This window comes from Oryzias latipes, chromosome 23, assembly GCF_002234675.1.
Source record: "Oryzias latipes chromosome 23, ASM223467v1".
Classification (NCBI taxonomy): domain Eukaryota; kingdom Metazoa; phylum Chordata; class Actinopteri; order Beloniformes; family Adrianichthyidae; genus Oryzias; species Oryzias latipes.
The window spans coordinates 23,660,973-23,678,978 of record NC_019881.2 but is presented as its reverse complement, the minus strand read 5'-3'; the positions used below and the strand labels follow the sequence as shown (position 1 = coordinate 23,678,978).

Here is an 18,006-nt window from a genome sequence, read left to right as displayed (position 1 = left end):
CTTTGTATCTGCAGCTGGAAACATCTGCACATGTGGCGCTTCTCCTGCATGACGCCGTCCTCACAGCCGCAGACCTGCTGAACACAGACGCTCTGAGCGGGGGCTCTGCTTTTCTATGGGGGGGGCAAACAAGGCAGCGTGCTTTAGAGCTGTTTTTCTGTTAGCTCCTCCCACTTGTGTCTGACAGCGGGGGGGGGGGGGGGGGGGGGGCAAAATGAAACGCTGACGAAAACACTGCAGCCACCAGCTGCTTCCATCAGCAAACAGTCATCTGCCCCGAAAAGGTCACGGGGGGGGGTAAACAACCTGAAGCAGTCCACAAAGTTCTGCCTCGGACCCGAACACGCCGCAGAGCCGGGTCCAGGCTGTGGGTTGAGGCTCCCTCCCTGACACAGAGGGAGGGGGCGAGTGGGCGTGGGGGCAGATAGTGAGTAAATCCATCCATTCAGGCGGCGTCTGAGAGGGGGGGGTGATGATGTAAGCAGGAGGGCTCTCCGCCTTTAAAAGGCTTTCTCAGCCCAACCCCGGCAGATGCAGAAGGTTCTGCTCAGAGGAGCAGCACAAGACGACCCCCCCAACCAGAAGAAGCCAGGAGGTGCAGACACAGGTGAGTGTGTGCACGTGTGTGTGCACGTGTGAGGTGCTGCTCTGTGGTTCTGTGAGGGTCAGGTCTGTGTTTGGAGGAAACTGAAAGGTTCTGGGAGTTTGGACCGGAGGTTCTGCTGCTGAGCAGAACTGAGGCGGCTTTCAGAGACGGGGTTTGTGGTTCCGTCATGTTCTGAACCTGACAGAAATGTCTGCAGATGAAAGCAGGTTCTGATACCGGCCCGGTCCAGGCAGGTGATCTTCAGGACGCCATCGCCGTGATGTCAGAGGAGTCCCGGCTTCAAAGTTCTCTAAATGATCAAGAGTTCTCATTTCCTTTGGTTCTGCTCAGAAACCTCAGGTTTGTGGTCATTTGGATCACCTGTTCCTGCAGAGAATTGGATTCACGTTGGGTTCTGGAGAAATTCCTCGGGTTGTCGTGTGGTTCCCCTCCGAACAGCGTCAAGGCGGAATGATCCATCGTGGTCGCACGTTCTGGGTTGAAGGTAAAACCTCAGAACTGAAGGTTCGGAGAAAATCTGAACCTTAAGACCCACAAGAACTCTGAGGAGATCTGCCAGAAGTTTCTGTCGTCTCCAGAAAAATATCTAAACGCCCCCCCCACCACCTTCTTAAATGTTCTTTAGACTCTATTCTTTAGAATTACTGGAGCAAAAGTCTCAATCTAGAACAAAGAAACAACGTTCCATTTCTGTGAATGTCAGGAACCTTCAAGGAGACGAAGCTCAGAAGTCATCCTCGTCTTCATCTCACTCTGTTCTGATGGGAAACATCAGTTCTCCACCAAGACGGGAAAAACCTGGTTCTCTGCAGGAACCGCGGCTCCGGATGGGATGTTCCGTACTCCTCCAACTGGTTTCCATGTTCTCAAATGTCCTGGATATCCATCAGCTTCAGAACCGGTCCTGATGGATCTGCGTGTGTCCGTCTTCAAGAAGCTGCAGCGTGCTCAGAACCAGGGGAACATCACTGCTGCTCCCAAGAGAACCGGTTCAACGCTACTGCTTTAGAAATCCCTCATTAGGAGGGAGGGCCAGGTTCTGGTTAGAACCTGTGGTCTCACTAAAGTTCTCTCCACAACACTCCCCAGTCTGGGGGAAGGTTCTGACCGGGATATTCCAGCAGAACCTCCCTATGAAGGTTCCACATTTTCTCCAGTTTTGCCCAGTCCTGCAGTTCTGCAACCCGACTCAGAACTCCAGAAACCCGGAGCTCTGAGGGTTCTCCTCAGAACCAGGCCTTTCTGTTCTTTCCAGTTGAGAATACAGGACCTCCTCGGAGAGGGCGGGGCCTAAAAGGGCCTAAAAGCGGCGATCCGGTGATGGTGAGCAGGTTCAGAAAGTGAGCATCCCCCTGCAGAGGAGTACGGTGCAGGAAAGGGGACAAAACTCACAACCTCTGGAACGTCGGCTCACCGATTCTCTCCAGTTGGAACCTGACAGACGTTCTGCTGGAACAAAGGGTTAAAAACAGGAAGTGCTTTCATGTATGAAACTCATTTCCAGACGTGATGCATGGATGACTGCAGCTTCACGGGGATGCCTGCATCATTCATCATCCGGGTCAGACCCGCTGTTCTGGACTTTCCGTCTGATGGAACCATGTGTTGGGGGGGGGGGGGGGGGCTGTGACTCACTGCAGTCTGCTAGAGGTGGTGCGGTTCCACCATCAAGAACATGTGGAGATGTTCCTGTGACGCTTTGTGTCAATGATGGAACAGAACCAGCCTCAGTTTCATGACTGTCGTGGAACCGGGCGGTTCTCAAGTTTCTGGAGAACCACAATGAGGATGTGTGGAGACCTCAAGCAAACAGCAACGTTCTGCGGGTTTTCAGGTGTTTTCAGATGTTCTGGACTTGACCCGGCTCCGTCCCGAGCTCCTGCGTTTACCGAAGCTGTCATAAGAGATGAAGAGGCTGATGAGAAGAAAGGAGTGATGAGTTAGCGAAGACAGCTTCATTTCATTTCCTGCCGTGTGCAGCTGCGAGCTGAACCCGCGGCGCACAGGGAGCGGATCTGTGGGAGCGTTGGTGGTCCCGGCTCCTCAGACTGCCGCCGTTTCATCCTCAGACAGCAGTGGTTTCCTGCTGAGTCAGCATGAGCTCCATGGGATCAGATTCCTCAAATCAGATCTGTGTGGGGAGCTGGAAGCTAGCAGCTGCAGAAGGAAGAACGCTGAGGAACCTGAATGTTAGAACCGTGTTTGTTTATCCACACTGATTCACCTCCTCCAGGCTCTCATCCCATTAAGTTTGAAATCTTAAAACGCCTAAAAGTGATGTTTAGAGCGAGGACGATGGCGTCTGACAGGAAACGCCAACAGGATCAGACGATCAGTCCAGAAAGGAGGAACATTCAGGAGCTGAGAGCCGGAGGGCACAGGAACATCTGTAGGGTCCAGAGATTAGAATCCAGATTCAATCAGACAAGACTTCCTGTCTTTGCCGTCATTTCCACCAGTTTGTCTGTTCATTGATCAAAATGACATGAACTCTGACATGAACTCAAAAATCGCTGAGCACTCATTTGTGACGCTCATTTGCGTCAATCGTTTGCGAAACTTGCCTGCAACGCTCGTTTACGATGCTTGTTTACGACGCTTGTTTACGACGGTCTTTTGTGAAACTCGTTTGCGACACTTGTTGGCGACGCTCGTTTACGACGCTCGTTTACGACTCTCGTTTACGACTCTCATTTACGACTCTCGTTTACGACGTTCGTTTACGACTCTCGTTTACGACGTTCGTTTACGACGCTCGTTTGCGACACTGATTTGCGACACTTGTCTGCAACGCTCGTTTACGACGTTCGTTTGCGACACTTGTCTGCAACGCTTGTTTGCGATGCTCGTTTGCGATGCTCGTTTGCGACGCTTGTTTGCGACGCTCGTTTGCGACGCTTGTTTGCGACGCTTGTTTACGACGCTTGTTTACGACGGTCTTTTGTGAAACTCGTTTGCGACACTTGTTGGCGACGCTCGTTTACGACGCTCGTTTACGACTCTCGTTTACGACTCTCGTTTACGACGTTCGTTTACGACTCTCGTTTACGACGTTCGTTTACGACGCTCGTTTGCGACACTGATTTGCGACACTTGTCTGCAACGCTCGTTTACGACGTTCGTTTGCGACACTTGTCTGCAACGCTTGTTTGCGATGCTCGTTTGCGATGCTCGTTTGCGGCGCTTGTTTGCGACGCTCGTTTGCGACGCTTGTTTGCGACGCTTGTTTGCGACGCTTGTTTGCGACGCTCGTTTGCGACACTGATTTGCGACACTTGTCTGCAACGCTCGTTTACGACGTTCGTTTGCGACACTGATTTGCGACACTTGTCTGCAACGCTTGTTTGCGATGCTCGTTTGCAACACTGATTTGCGACACTTGTCTGCAACGCTCGTTTACGACGTTCGTTTGCGACACTGATTTGCGACACTTGTCTGCAACGCTCGTTTACGACGTTCGTTTGCGACACTGATTTGCGACACTTGTCTGCAACGCTCGTTTACGACGTTCGTTTGCGACACTGATTTGCGACACTTGTCTGCAACGCTCGTTTACGACGTTCGTTTGCGACACTGATTTGCGACACTTGTCTGCAACGCTCGTTTACGATGCTTGTTTACGATGGTCTTTTGTTAAACTCGTTTGCGACACTTGTTGGCGACGCTCGTTTGTGACGCTTGTTTACGACGCTCGTTTGCGACACTGATTTGCGACACTTGTCTGCAACGCTTGTTTGCGATGCTCGTTTGCGACACTGATTTGCGACACTTGTCTGCAACGCTCGTTTACGACGTTCGTTTGCGACACTGATTTGCGACACTTGTCTGCAACGCTCGTTTACGACGTTCGTTTGCGACACTAATTTGCGACACTTGTGTGCAACGCTCGTTTACGACGTTCGTTTGCGACACTGATTTGCGACACTTGTCTGTAACGCTTGTTTGCGATGCTCGTTTGCGACACTTGTTTGCGACGCTCGTTTGCGACACTGATTTGCGACACTTGTCTGCAACGCTCGTTTGCGATGCTCGTTTGCGACGCTCGTTTGCAACGCTCGTTTGCGACGCTCGTTTGCGACGCTTGTTTGCGACGCTCGTTTGCGACGCTTGTTTGCGACGCTCGTTTGCGACACTGATTTGCGACACTTGTTTGCAACGCTTGTTTGCGATGCTCGTTTGCGACGCTCGTTTACGACTCTCGTTTACGACGCTCGTTTGCGACACTGATTTGCGACACTTGTCTGCAACGCTCGTTTACGACGTTCGTTTGCGACACTGATTTGCGACACTTGTCTGCAACGCTTGTTTGCGATGCTCGTTTGCGACACTTGTTTGCGACGCCCGTTTGCGACACTGATTTGCGACACTTGTCTGCGACGCTTGTTTGCGACGCTCATTTACGACACTCGTTTGCGACGCTTGTTTGCGACGCTCGTTTACGACTCGCGTTTACGACGCTCGTTTGCGATGCTCGTTTGCGACGCTCGTTTACGACACTGATTTGCGACACTTGTCTGCGACGCTTGTTTGCGACGCTCGTTTACGACACTCGTTTGCGACGCTTGTTTGCGACGGTCGTTTACGACACTCGTTTACGACACTCGTTTGCGACGCTCGTTTACGACTCGCGTTTACGACGCTCGTTTGCGATGCTCGTTTGCGACGCTCGTTTACGACACTGATTTGCGACACTTGTCTGCGACGCTTGTTTGCGACGCTCGTTTACGACACTCGTTTGCGACGCTTGTTTGCGACGGTCGTTTACGACACTCGTTTGCGACGCTCGTTTACGACTCTCGTTTACGACGCTCGTTTGCGATGCTCGTTTACGACGTTCGTTTGCGACGCTTGTTTGCGACACTTGTCTGCAACGCTCGTTTACGACGTTCGTTTGCGACACTGATTTGCGACACTTGTCTGCAACGCTTGTTTACGACGTTCGTTTGCGACACTTGTTTGCGACGCTCGTTTGCGACACTTGTTTGCGACGCTCGTTTGCGACACTGATTTGCGACACTTGTCTGCGACGCTTGTTTGCGACGCTCGTTTACGACACTCGTTTGCGACGCTTGTTTGCGACGGTCGTTTACGACACTCGTTTGCGACGCTCGTTTACGACTCTCGTTTACGACGCTCGTTTGCGACGCTCGTTTACGACTCTCGTTTACAACTCTCGTTTACGATGCTCGTTTGCGACACTTGTTTACTGTGCAGCTGCGCAGACTCGGCCTGTCAAAGTTTGTAGTTTGGTTTCATGGAAAACATGGAGGCAGATTTTAAAGTTTCTTCAAATCTTCAGTCTCTGAGGCAGAGCGCCACCTTCCAGCTGCCCCCCTCCTCCAGCTGCATTGCTCACAGCTGGCAGGGAGGAGGCCCTCGGAGGCTGCAGACGGACTTCTGCCCCGAGGAGGAGCGGATATTTCCTGGGGGGGTCCTCATCTCGGTCTCGGTTCTTCCCTGGTTCTCCTGTGGTTGCTCAGGTTTTCCTGTGGTTGCTCAGGTTCTCCTCTGGTTCTCCTGTGGTTCTCCTGTGGTTCTCCTGTGGTTTTCCTCAGGTTCTCCTGTGGTTCTTCTCTGGTTCTCCTGTGGTTCTCCTCAGGTTCTCCTCGGTTTCTTTCAGGACCATGTTCTTGTCCAGGAGGGTTCTGCAGCGCTGCTGCCTGGCGGTGTTCCTGCTCTGCTCCCCGGTTCCTCATGACGGACGCCCCGTGGACGCTGTGAGCGGCAGAACGTGAGTTTGGCCCCCCCAAACCCATAACATCTCCAGTCCCCCCAACCAAAGGCGCACATCACTGTTGCTGTGCCAAGCTTCCCCGCATAACTCCCCAGGCCAGATCTCAGCGCTGTTTCCACATTTTTGAGGGAGGGGGGGTATAGGGAAGTTGCTTTGATCAGAATTTGTTCAGGTTGGTGTCGGCGGCTCTTCTGTTTGCGGTGGAGGTGGTGACCTCTGGGACCCCCCCACTATCCTGAGGGGAACACAGAACATGAGACACCTCCCAGCACTCATTTGACCTTTGCCCCCTTCAGCAGCTGTACCTGCCCCCCCCCCCCCCCCCCAGCTGTTACTCAGCACGTACAGGGTTTAGTCTGGTCTGTGTCTGGGCAGAGCCTGGAGCTCTGATCCTCTGTGCATGCGGCGCCCCCTTGTGGCTGGGTGGAGTATTCTCCATCTTCTGCAGGTGTGACAGCTTCACGGTCCGTTGGAAACCTCAGCTCCGCCATTGTCATAGGTTCTGTTCTACTCAGGTTCTAGTTCTGGATGGAGAGAAACCTTTGGATCAGATCTGCGGTCTATGACAACAGTCTTCATGCTGCGTTCACTGACCCTCCACAGATTTCAGGAGACAAACTCACAGAGACGGGGGCCATTCCTGTGGAAGTGTGGCTGAACGGGACTGACCTTCTAATAGCGACCAGGACCAGTCTGGTTCTGTTTGCTTCTGTCCCATTTGGACCTCAGACTGTAACTGTGTCAGATTTTGGAGTGGAGCTTTGTCCATGAATGTGAGATGCTGCTGCACCTCCTCCACCGAAACCGGACCCTGAAGAAGCTCCGGGGTCGTCACTGGGTCAGATAATTTAAAGACTATTATCTGATGAAAGGAGAGGAGGAGTAAACCTGGACAGAGGACCCAACATTGGGTCTGTTTTTATAGAGGAGCTTCTGTAACAACACATGAGAGGCGGAGCAAAGTGATGAAGCAGGCGGGTTCTGCTCTGGAACCTCCTCCCTCAATGAAACATAATGGATGACCTTCACCATGACCCAGAAGGTCATCCACAGCCGGGACCTCCTTCAGATCATGACTGACTCCTCCCTCTGTGTTTTTGTTGCTCCTGCAGGAGGCGCTCGGTGACGCACACTCAGCTTATGCACGACAAAAGCCGGACGCTGCAGGACTTCCGGCGCCGCCTGTGGCTGCAGGAGCTCCTGGACGTGGTCCACACGGCCGAGATCCGGGACCTCCCGGTCCGGACGGTGACGGGAGGCGGCGGCGGGCTGCCAGGGGTGGGCCTCGGCATCAACCCAAGCACCACCGGCAGCACCCTGCTCTCCAAACCCCCCTCAGGAGGAGGAGTCAAGAACCTCCCCATCGGCTTCCAGCTGGAAGAGGAGGAGGGAACCAACCTTCCGCAGGAGACCAACAAGTCCCAGACCTACAAGGACGGCGTGATGAAGGTGCCTGGGAAGAAAAGGAAGAAGGGGAGGTCCAGTCGGAGGAGGGAGGGGGAGAAGAGGAAGAGGAGGGCCCGTTCGCTGGGCAGGAGGTGGGAGGAAGAAAGTGGGAGTGGCCTCCAGCTGGAGTGGAGGTCTCTGCTCGGCCTGCAGAGGGCGCTGCTCTGAAACCCTGTCAGCCTCTGACACAGGTGAGTCTGCACAGGTGACCCCGCCCCCCTGCTTCTGCAGGAACATTCGATTTCCACAGGAAGCCCAACAGTTTAGAGGAACGCCTTAACGTCCTTTAACAAATGATCACCAGACACAAACAGTTGTGCTAAAAATGTCAAATTTAACAACCAGCTTCAGGATTAATAATAAAAGACCTCATTGAAAAAAAAGACATGATGAAAAACGTTTTTTCTATATCAAAATGTAGTCGATTGTTCATGTGTGGCTTATTAGTGACCTCCTGTGGCCGTCAGAGGAATTACACCAAAGGCTGTGGCTGCAGATTCACATGCGTTACAAAGAAAAAATAAATACTACCAATACTTCCAAATAAATTAAAAAAGACAAAGAAAGCAAAGCTTAGTAATATTGATACGGATTACAATTAAATTTTTTAGAGTTGCTGTGTGTCTCACCTGTGTGTCTCACCTGTCTGTGTTGCAGAATGGCTGGATGCCGCAGTGGACTCCTAAATGCTCACGATACAGCTGTCTGTGATTGTGATTGTTTGGAAAGAAATCAAAAAATATTTATTGTTTGTAAATATTCTAAATATAACTGAATCTGATTAAAGTCTTATTGATGCTCTATGGGGCTTTTTGTTTAACCCCAGTTATTTATTTGTGTAAGTTGTGTATTTATTTTGTAAATGTATGGAGGAGCTGCTGACCTTCTATATTTTTGTACTATATTGCACTTTAAATACATAAATATATCAACCCTAGACATGTTTGTGTTTGGCTGAAGTTCTCCTTCTGGTTTGTGATTTCCTGACGCCAGACTGAGAGCAGACCCCCCACCCCCACCACACATGCTTGTTCCTGACTCTGGCACTGACTGAACAGATTAAACATGTGACTTGATCATTCTGCACTCCGCTGTCTTGCTCTGCTTCATCCTCCTTCATCACAGAAGAAACTGCAGCAGACATTCAGGTTCTGGATCTCCTTCAGCTGAGTTCTGGTTCTGATCAGTGGTTTGCAGATGAAAGACTTTATACTTGTTATTGATTTGGACACAGGGGAGATGAAAGCAAAGTCATAAACTGGAATCCAGTCTGGTGGATGCTGCAGTTCCCGCTGATGTCCAACAGATGTCAGTGTTGCTCAGCGTTAAACACGAACAGGAGAAATTAGACTTTTGGTTCCCGTTTAACTAGTCGATGCTGCGCGCTTTCCTGTTCTTCACTGACCTACATTATTCCGTGGAAACACTACATATGAAGGCAGGTCCGGGACAGGCCATAGGTCATTCTTAAAACGGGTCTGCACGTTTCTGCCACTGACCTCTGATGAGCCAATGGTTTGCGCTGTCATGCTCTGCCATGGCCTCCAGGGGGCGACAGAGCTCCGAACGTGCAGGAAAAGGAAACGCAGAGGTAGAGGAACCACGTGAGGGACTCTGGCAGCATGGCTCCCCCAGGAGGGAAAATAAACAGACCGAAGACGGTGAGACAGCGCTAATTTCTCTGTTCGTTTGTGAAAGTTCGTGAAGTTAACCGGTGAGGCGTTCACGGACTGCTGTGCGGTCGGGAGCTGGAGCTCTTCTCGGGGGGGGGGAGTGTTGGTGGAGGGATCTGTGGAGGCTCTGACTGAGCTTCCGGTTCTTCTCCTTCCTCTTCAGGAGCTCGCGAAGAATCTATTCAAGCGGCGGAGGGTTCAGACCCGCGAGAAGAGGAGGAAGCACCGGGTGGTGGGGGCCGTGGTGGACCGGGGGCTCATCACGGTGCACCACCTGAAGAAGAGAAGGTCTGAGCTCCACCCGCTGCTCCACCTGAGCTCCACCTGAGCTCATGTCCGCTCCTCCCCCCGCAGGTCCAGTTCTAGGGCCAACATCACGCTGTCCGGGAAGAAGAGGAGGAAGCTGCTGAAGCAGCTGCAGCACCTGCAGCAGGAGAAGGCCGCCATGGACGGTGAGGAGCCCATCTGGGGGGGGGGGGGGGGGGGGGGGGGGGGGGATGTGTAACGCTGGTTCCTTCATCAACACAGGCTTTCATGGTGGAGGAGGGTCACATCAGGACAGGAGTACCAGCTGATGGGGCTGTAGGCAGACATGCATTCTGTTGGGGGGGTTCGTCGTTTTCCCATGAGTCCTTTCACCAGAACACCTGGCTGGGCTGAAGGTGCTGCTGGAGAGCCGGGTTTGTTGATGCTGTTGGCGGTCTGCTCCACAGTGGAAGAAGCCCCCCCTCCCCCCAGGAAGCCAGACTCCTCCTCATCCTCTGCAGGTCCGAAGAAGAGCAGCAGGAGGAGGAGGAGGAGGAGCGGGCCTGGATCCCAGGGAGACGTGGAGATGGCGGACGCAGAATGACAACATGAAGAGCGAGCCGGCGTCGGACAGGAAGTGGGACGTGTGTGAGGAGAGTACGGAAGCCTGCTTCTGCCAAAAGCAAGGAGGACATTTGTGACCCGAGACCCGCCTCTGCTGAGAAAGTTCTGCTGGTTCTGGTAGAATTTTAGGAGTTGAACTCTGAGACTTTTTTGTTGTTTTCTTTTATCAGATTTGGTTGAATCTATGAGAACAGCTTAACGGCCTCAAGTCTGATGATGCAGAAAGTTCTGTTCTGGTACTGAAAGTTCTGTTCGGGTCCTGAAACTTATCAGAGAAGAAGAGCGGTTCCAGGGGTTCTTCAAACTGTCTGTCCGTTTTCTACGGTTCTGAACAATAAATCTGTTCTGATGGTTCATCAAGTGGTGGATTTGGTTTCCATGGAGACGTTTGCATGAAGATGTTCCTCCTGTTCCTGATGATGTCAGAAAAGACCTGCTGAGGTTCTCCAGAGGGATTTGCTGTTGGTTTTACTTCTGCGTTGGTCAGTCCAAGGCTGGTTCTGTTGGACCGGGTCGTGTTGTCAAATATTGAACGCGGGACATAAATCATACCTGAACCTTGGTCACGTGTCGCCAGTGACCGGCTACGATTCCATAAAAAGTCTTATTTTCCGGCTCCTTACGTTTGTTTTTGAATGTTTTTTATTTTGATTTTAAATCGCGTTCTGTTTGGCGCAGTGGGGCTTCCGTACTGCCTCAAGGAACGTCTCATCTTCGATTATTGATGAGCACGTGCAAGCGCGTGCGTTCTACGGCTCCAGAAAGCGCTTATGTAAAGGTGGAGGCGGCGCGCGTGCGCTCTTCCTCCGTCTCTCCTCGCGCGCGCTCGTCCATCCCCCGCCCCCCCTCAGAGGACAAAGACGAAAATGGGTCAGGCGGGGAGACGCGGCAGATTCTGCGGCAGCGAGTAGAACTGCTGTTGGACGGGTTGCTGGTTCCGACTGCAGAAACATCGCGACTGTTCGGGTCCGGACGGAACCGTGTCGGAGGTCCTCTGCGCCCGAGTGAGCATCTTTTTGGGAACCGAACCTGTTGAGGGAAAAGCGCAGTCCAGCGCGCGGTGGACAATGGGAGCTCCGAACTGAACCGAACCGAGCGTGCAGGTTCAGCCTTCCTTTTGAAGGCTTCGCATGAGAACCGGATCGCATCTGATCTTCAGGTAAGCGCCTCATCCCGGTATCGGTGCTTTCGAACCTCGGTCCATTCCTGCAGAACTCCTGCGGCCCCAAAGCTCAGCCCGAATCTGGACCGCGTTCAGGAATTAGGAGAGGAACCAAAGAAAGGTTCTCAGTCCGTGTGAAACGTCAAAACCAGTCTGATCCGGCTCGGAAGGTTCTGTGGACCACATTCCGCCTCTCCAGACGGAGTCGGGACTGTCAGTTTCAGAGATCAGAACCGGGTCAGAAACGAGTGATTATGGAATGTGGGGCAGAGAGGGGGTTCTCCTTTGTTAGGGTAACCCCCACCCCACGCGATGCTCGGCTGATCCAGAGCCGGAAGGTTCTGCTCTCCTCCTGACTCCGGACCCGAGCTCCTGCTTCCACCAGCATCACAACAATGACAGCAGGAGACGCTGCTCTGGTTCTGGTTCCTGTGGTCCAAATCCGTCTTCACACACAAAAGTTCTGCACTTTAGCAGAAAGACGGTCTCTTTGCAGTCCTCCAGGATCACGAGGACACAGCACTCTTTAATCAGAGGGTCAGTGAACGCAGCACGAAGAGATGCTGAGGACAGCAGAGTGGTTCTGCTCAAATCTGGACCTGTGATGTTCAGACCCTTCAGATCCAGACCTGGTGTGAAGTCACCCCAGACACCATCTAGAAGCCTGTAATGGACCGTGTGCCCATCAGAACCGTCCAACTTTGTTCTGATGTCTGCATTTGGGTCGAGATAATCAGGTCCTGAGGAACATCTGTCACTCGTGAACTCTGACCCAAGACCCGACGAGGGTGGGTTCCAGCAGAACCGCGATGAGTGCAGGTTCTAATTGGGCAGTGATGGCGGCCTGACCCCGCCCCCTCACCAGAGTGGGAGGTTCCGTCCCGACTGCACTGAAGTTCTCCTCCAGCTCCTTGAGGAGCTCTAAAAATGGATCTGCGCCTCCTTTGGGAGCTGCTTCCATTTTTAGGTTTCTGTTCTGTGGAAAAAAAGAAAAAGTCGGCCAAGCCTCCATGTGAGGCGCCGGTGTGGGCGGAGTCTTTGTTCTGCTGTGAAGGTTTACTCTTTCCTCTGCAGCTCTGCCCCCCCTTGCCTGGCTCTGCAGCCATGGACCCCCTCCCCACCCGCAGACCCACACCAGGGCTTCAACGGTTGGCCTGCGTCCTCCTCGTAATGTTGACCTCACTTCCTGCTTCAGCTCTGGAATCGGAGACGTGCTTCTCCCGGCAGCACCGGGGCGCCACGATGGCCCTGCAGCCGGCGCTGAACCGGACGGCGGTGGCGGCAATGGACGCCCGGCTGGTGCACTCGGAGAGGGACTGCGTGCTGGCCTGCTGCTCGGAGGAGGTCCGTCCAGGTGAGCGCCCCATCCGCCCAGTTTGACCACAGCTCAGAGCTCTGGAGGAAGCAGTCCCTCCCCCGTCTCACATGTGGGAGGGACCACACCCTCCAATGATGTCAGCAGCCTCAAGCTCACTGTTCCTGCAGGCGCGCGGTGCAACATGGTGCTGTTCAACGGAAAGAAAGCCGCCGGCGAGGAGAACTGCTTCCTGTTCCACTGCGACGGCGAGCAGGATTGCCCACTCATGAAGGCTCAGGACGGCATCAACACCTACAACATCTACAAAGGTGAGAACGTCCACCACTGTGAAGCCCCGCCTCCTGGTTTAATGACATCACCACCAAACGCTCCTGTTGTCCAAAAGCTTTGACCAATCAGAGGAGGGTTCTCCTGAAGAAGCAGGGGCTAAGCCAGGAGGGTGACTCCTCACCTCCGCCAAGCTGGTTCTGGTCCAGTGTCAGTTCTGGTTAAGGTCCAGACTCAGCATCAGTTTTCTTAGGTGGTTCTGAAGATCTACCTAATGTTTGTCAGGCCAAGAACCCTTTATGTTGATCCGCTGCGCCACGGGGCGGCCGTGATGTAGCGGTAGGGCCGTCGACCCATGATCGATTCCCGCCTTGCACGCCCATGAGTCAAAGTGTCCTTGGGCAAGACACTGAACACCACCTTGCCTCTGGTGGTAGGCGGGCGCCTGTGTTTGGGAGCAGGCGGCCACCAGTGTGTGAATGTGTGTGTGACGGTAAAGCGCTTTGTCCTTGTAGGTAGAAAAGCGCTATATAAGTCTACGCCATTTGCCATTTATGTGGAAGCATCAGTGGGATAATTCAATTCAACTTTATTTGTAGCCCAAATTCACAACAACAGTCGTGTCGATGGGCTTCGGATCAGTAATTGAAAAAGTTAAACATAAACTCAAAAGGATCATGAATACATAGAATTCAATAGGAAAATTCTAAAATGAACTACCAGACTAAACTAAACTGGACATCCCACCCCTTAGACCCTCCTTCTCTGTGAGGAAAAACTCCTAAAAAACGGATTCCAGAAAAAAACGAAGAAACCTCATTGGTGCCCACATGAAGGAGGGATCCTCCCCCAGGACGGACAGTTGATTTACCAGAACTCGTAGAGGAGGATTTACTTATCTAACTCTACAACCACATATTTAAAGTCCAGCAGTCGAGTTTCATCCAGATGGAGTCGGGCGGACAGTCGGCGGCGCGAGTCAAGGCTCTAAACACGCTAAAGCCTCTACGCACTAAAGGCTCTACACGTGCTAACAGCTCTAAACACGCGAATGGCTCTAAACGCGTTAAAGGCTCTAAACGCGTTAAAGGCTCTAAACACGCAAAAGATTCTAAACACGCTAAAGATTCTAAACACCATAAAGAATCTAAACATGCTATAGGCTCTAAACGCGCTAAAGGCTTTAAACACGCTAAAGGCTCTAAACGTGTCAAAGGCTCTAAACGCGCTAAAGATTCTCAACGCGCTAAAGATTCTCAACGCGCTAAAGGCTTTAAACACGCTAAAGGCTGTTTACACGCTAAAGGCTCTACACGCGTTAAAGGCTCTAAACGTGCTAAAGGCTCTAAACACGCCAATGGCTCTTAATGCGCTAAAGGCTTTAAACACGCTAAAGGCTCTAAACGCGTCAAAGGCTCTAAACGCGCTAAAGATTATAAACATGCTAAAGGCTCTTAAAATGCTAAAGGCTTTAAATGCGCTAAAGGCTCTAAACCCGTCAAAGGCTCTAAACGCGTTAAAGGCTCTAAACGCACTAATGATTTTAAACATGCCAAAGGCTCTAAACTTGTTTATGCCTCTAAAGGCTCTAAACACGCTAAAGGCTCTAAACGCGCTAAAGGCTCTAAACGCGTTAAAGGCTCTAAACACGTTAAAGGCTCTAAACGCGCTAAAGATTCTAAACATGCTAAAGGCTCTAAACGCACTAAAGGCTCTAAACGCGCTAAAGGCTCTAAACACGCTAAAGGCTCTAAACACGCTAAAGGCTTTAAACGTAGATCTTTATTAACGTGAAAGCTCAGGGTTTGAGCTAGTTTTGTTTTTTCCTGATTTATGCATGAAACCATCTTTCCATCCCGTCTCAGAGCAGAATCACAGGTTCTGACAGGAGAAGTTTGGTTGATGCTAAGCTAAAGTTTCCATGAAATCCGGGTTGTTAACAGCTTACTATCCTGATGGTTTGACTCCCATTTGTAAAAATCCACCAGAACATCTGGAGCTTTCTTTAAAGCCACGAGTGATTCCGAGTGTTAGACATCCAGGAAGCATTTACTTTTTCACATCTCTGCTGCCCCCTTGTGGCAAGACTTCCCCGAACAGGAAGTTAAAGTTTCACTTCTTGTATCGTCCTGCAGGTTTGATTCATCCTCCAACTCCGAGACCTGTTACCATGACGACCGTAGCAACCAACACATTTCCTCTGACCACGACACTTCTACTGACCACAAAAGCTACACCCACAAAAAAACCCACAACTGTGACACCAACCTCCACCACACAGGCTCCCGTCACCACCACCGCACCTCCACCTGTCATCATCGCCACAACGTCCACAGTGACTGCACCGCCCGCAACAACCACGAAAACAACAACCACGGCAGCGTCTCTGGCCCCCACTCTCACCTCAAAACGACCAAACAAAACCAGCAGAAAGCAAAACAAAAGCACCAAGAAAGGAAAGTCCCACAGTGTCTCCGCTCAGCCACAGCCGAGCTTCACCACAACACTTCCTGTCCCAACTGAGGTTACATTGGCGGCTCAGAGAACCATTGACACCCCGAAGCTGCAAGCTGGAACTACAACCCCCGAATCTACTGCCACTCCATCTACAAGCATTCCAGCTAAAACAGCTGCAGCTACAACCACTTCAACCACAAACCCTCCACCTACAACAACCACCACCCCTACCTCCACTACCACAGCGAGTCTCAGCACCATGGGGTCGTCAACCACGAGGGCGACTCCAGCGGCAGGTCTCATCATTGTTCCAAAGGAGGCCGTACAGGCTAACCACGTCCTCCAGAACTCTAGCCCCGCCCACGGGAAAACAGCGGTAGTACATGGAGCACTGAAGAGTGGCATGGTGGCGTTCATGGTTGTGGCGCTTGCTGTGGTCACGCTGGCTCTGGCGGTTGGAGGTCGTAAGGCGATGGAGTCTTTTGACAGACGACACTACACCAGACTGGAGCTTAACGACCTGCACTACGAGGTCTGAGGAGTGTCCCGGGCCCGGGCTCTCAGAACCGGGTCCTTTGCTTGCTGTTTCAGAGGTCTTCTGATTGGTCTGTTCTAATGGCCTGCTCAGGCTCCGCCCACCTTTCAACATAAGCTTGAAGCTCTTGTTCCATTTTCCAGAATCCATCTGCAGTCTGGAGGCGCGGCTCAGAGCATGGTGTGATGTCATTTCCTGCTCTGAGAGGATGGCACAGAAATGTTAAGATGGTTAAGGGGCGGAGCTCTTACTCACTTCAGTCGTCCACTTATGACTTAGAACAGGAAGTTCAAATAGAAATGCACGCTGACCTACTGAGTCATGCTGATAAATGCTGAGTCACCTTTCAGCATAGTCCAGCTTGACCTACGAACGCTGTGCTTCTCCACCCGTATTCGTCACACGTAGTTCACATATTCATGGGGATTCACTTTACCGTTGGGTGGGGGCAGCAGGCGTGTTCTGAGCATGCTCAGTTTGAAGAATGGAGTTTGCTTCTGGGCTAAAACGTCGGGATGTGAACACGTGACGTTCAGATGTACACGGCTCTGGAGCTTCGGGGGGGGGGGGGTCGCCTTCACCGCATCAGAGCTCCTTGCCACTCCTCCAGACTGAGCGTGCTCAGAAGGGTCCCCGCCCCCTAAATCCACTCAGATGAGACCTGAATCAAAGTTTCAATAAGAGCGCATTTATTTTTCGTTGGGAAAAACAGTTTTCCATAACGAGCCAGTCAGCTGAGATCTTTATTAATAAAACAAATTCTTACATTTATTTAGAAAAACTGCTTTCATGGTGGATCTGAAGAACCGACGTCGGCTCTTGTAGGTAAAGATGGACTCAATGGTAGGAAGGTTTTAAGGAGCGGCAGCGGCGGGATGGACTCGCCGCAGGACGCTGCTGAGGAAAGCAGGTGGGCTGCTTCCTGACCTCTGACCTATCCACATGGCGGCCGACTTCAGACGTGAAGTTTCAATTTCCCGTCTTTACGCTTAGAGAATTTTGACCACGGAGCATGTTTCACTTTTGATGAACATTTCTAATAATTTCACACTAAAAGTAAAGCGTAGATGTTTTTATGAAACAAAACAAACTTTTATTAAAGAGTCGTTTGTGCTTTGAAAGGGTTTGATGACATTAGCTGAGAAACTCCTCAGAACTGAGGAGGAGTTTTGATCCTGTGACCTTCCTGTCTCCACACTGAGCTGAAGGTCATCCGCCGCGCTCCTCTGTGGACCATCGCTCACTTTGACTCCGCCTCCCCGTCTTCACCACTGGCAGCTCTGAGACCAGGAGAACCTGTGTGTGTGTGTGTGTGGGGGGGGGGGGGGGATCTGGAAGGCCCCTCGTTCTTCGTCGGCTGATGAAGAACAAAGCTACAGCAATACTGTGACTGAAACTCAGGAAGGAGCTGACCTGCGTGGTTCTGCTGCCACACTGTGACGCACAGAGGCAGGACTTTCGGAGGCCTCCAGCAGGGGGCAGCAGCGGTCACGTGCTTTCACTGTACTCTGATTACTGGATGGTGTTTTTTGATATTGTTTTGTGAAGTAAAGCGTTTGCATACGTTTGGAAGCTCTGCGTTTTGTTGTGGGGATTAAACCGGGTTTTGACCCTGGAGCGGTTCCATCCATTATGAGAACCCTCTTCAAGGGGTCACGGGAGCGCGCACAGCTCCTGACAGGTGAAGCTGGGCTGCATCCCAGGTCCACACATTCACACCACGCAGCCTGTTTCTGGAGGAATTTACTCATGCAAGAACCAGAAAAACCTTCAAGTTAGAGTGCAAACCACTACCCCACCGTGCCGCCCGAAGCTTCCAGGTACAGGAGAAGATCTGGTTCTGGATCAGCGTAACTTTTCTGCACTCCTCCTGATTTCTGAAGGAGTCGGAGGAGTTCAGGAGGGGTGGAGGTCTGATGCTGGGTGGGCTAAACAGA

The 18,006-nt window shown here is 51.9% G+C and overlaps 1 protein-coding gene across 2 annotated transcripts; it reads left to right on the top strand.

The window, feature by feature from the left end:
• The first annotated feature begins 279 nt into the window (after positions 1 to 279).
• Positions 280 to 17,641, top strand: mansc1 (MANSC domain containing 1). Of its 2 annotated transcripts, none has more exons than XM_011473695.3 (6): positions 280 to 607; positions 6,228 to 6,338; positions 7,454 to 7,978; positions 8,445 to 9,448; positions 9,624 to 9,912; positions 10,174 to 10,686. In XM_011473695.3, the coding sequence occupies exons 2-3, from the start codon at positions 6,232 to 6,234 to the stop codon at positions 7,953 to 7,955; spliced, it is 609 nt and encodes a 202-aa protein (XP_011471997.1). In that variant the 5' UTR covers positions 280 to 607; positions 6,228 to 6,231; the 3' UTR covers positions 7,956 to 7,978; positions 8,445 to 9,448; positions 9,624 to 9,912; positions 10,174 to 10,686. The 2 variants fall into 2 exon arrangements, with proteins under 2 accessions (XP_011471997.1, XP_011471998.1); XM_011473696.3 differs by lacking the exons at positions 280 to 607; positions 6,228 to 6,338; positions 7,454 to 7,978 and adding exons at positions 12,567 to 12,846; positions 12,978 to 13,118; positions 15,213 to 17,641 and having other exon boundaries at positions 8,123 to 9,448; positions 10,174 to 11,489.
• Positions 17,642 to 18,006: the final 365 nt, after the last annotated feature.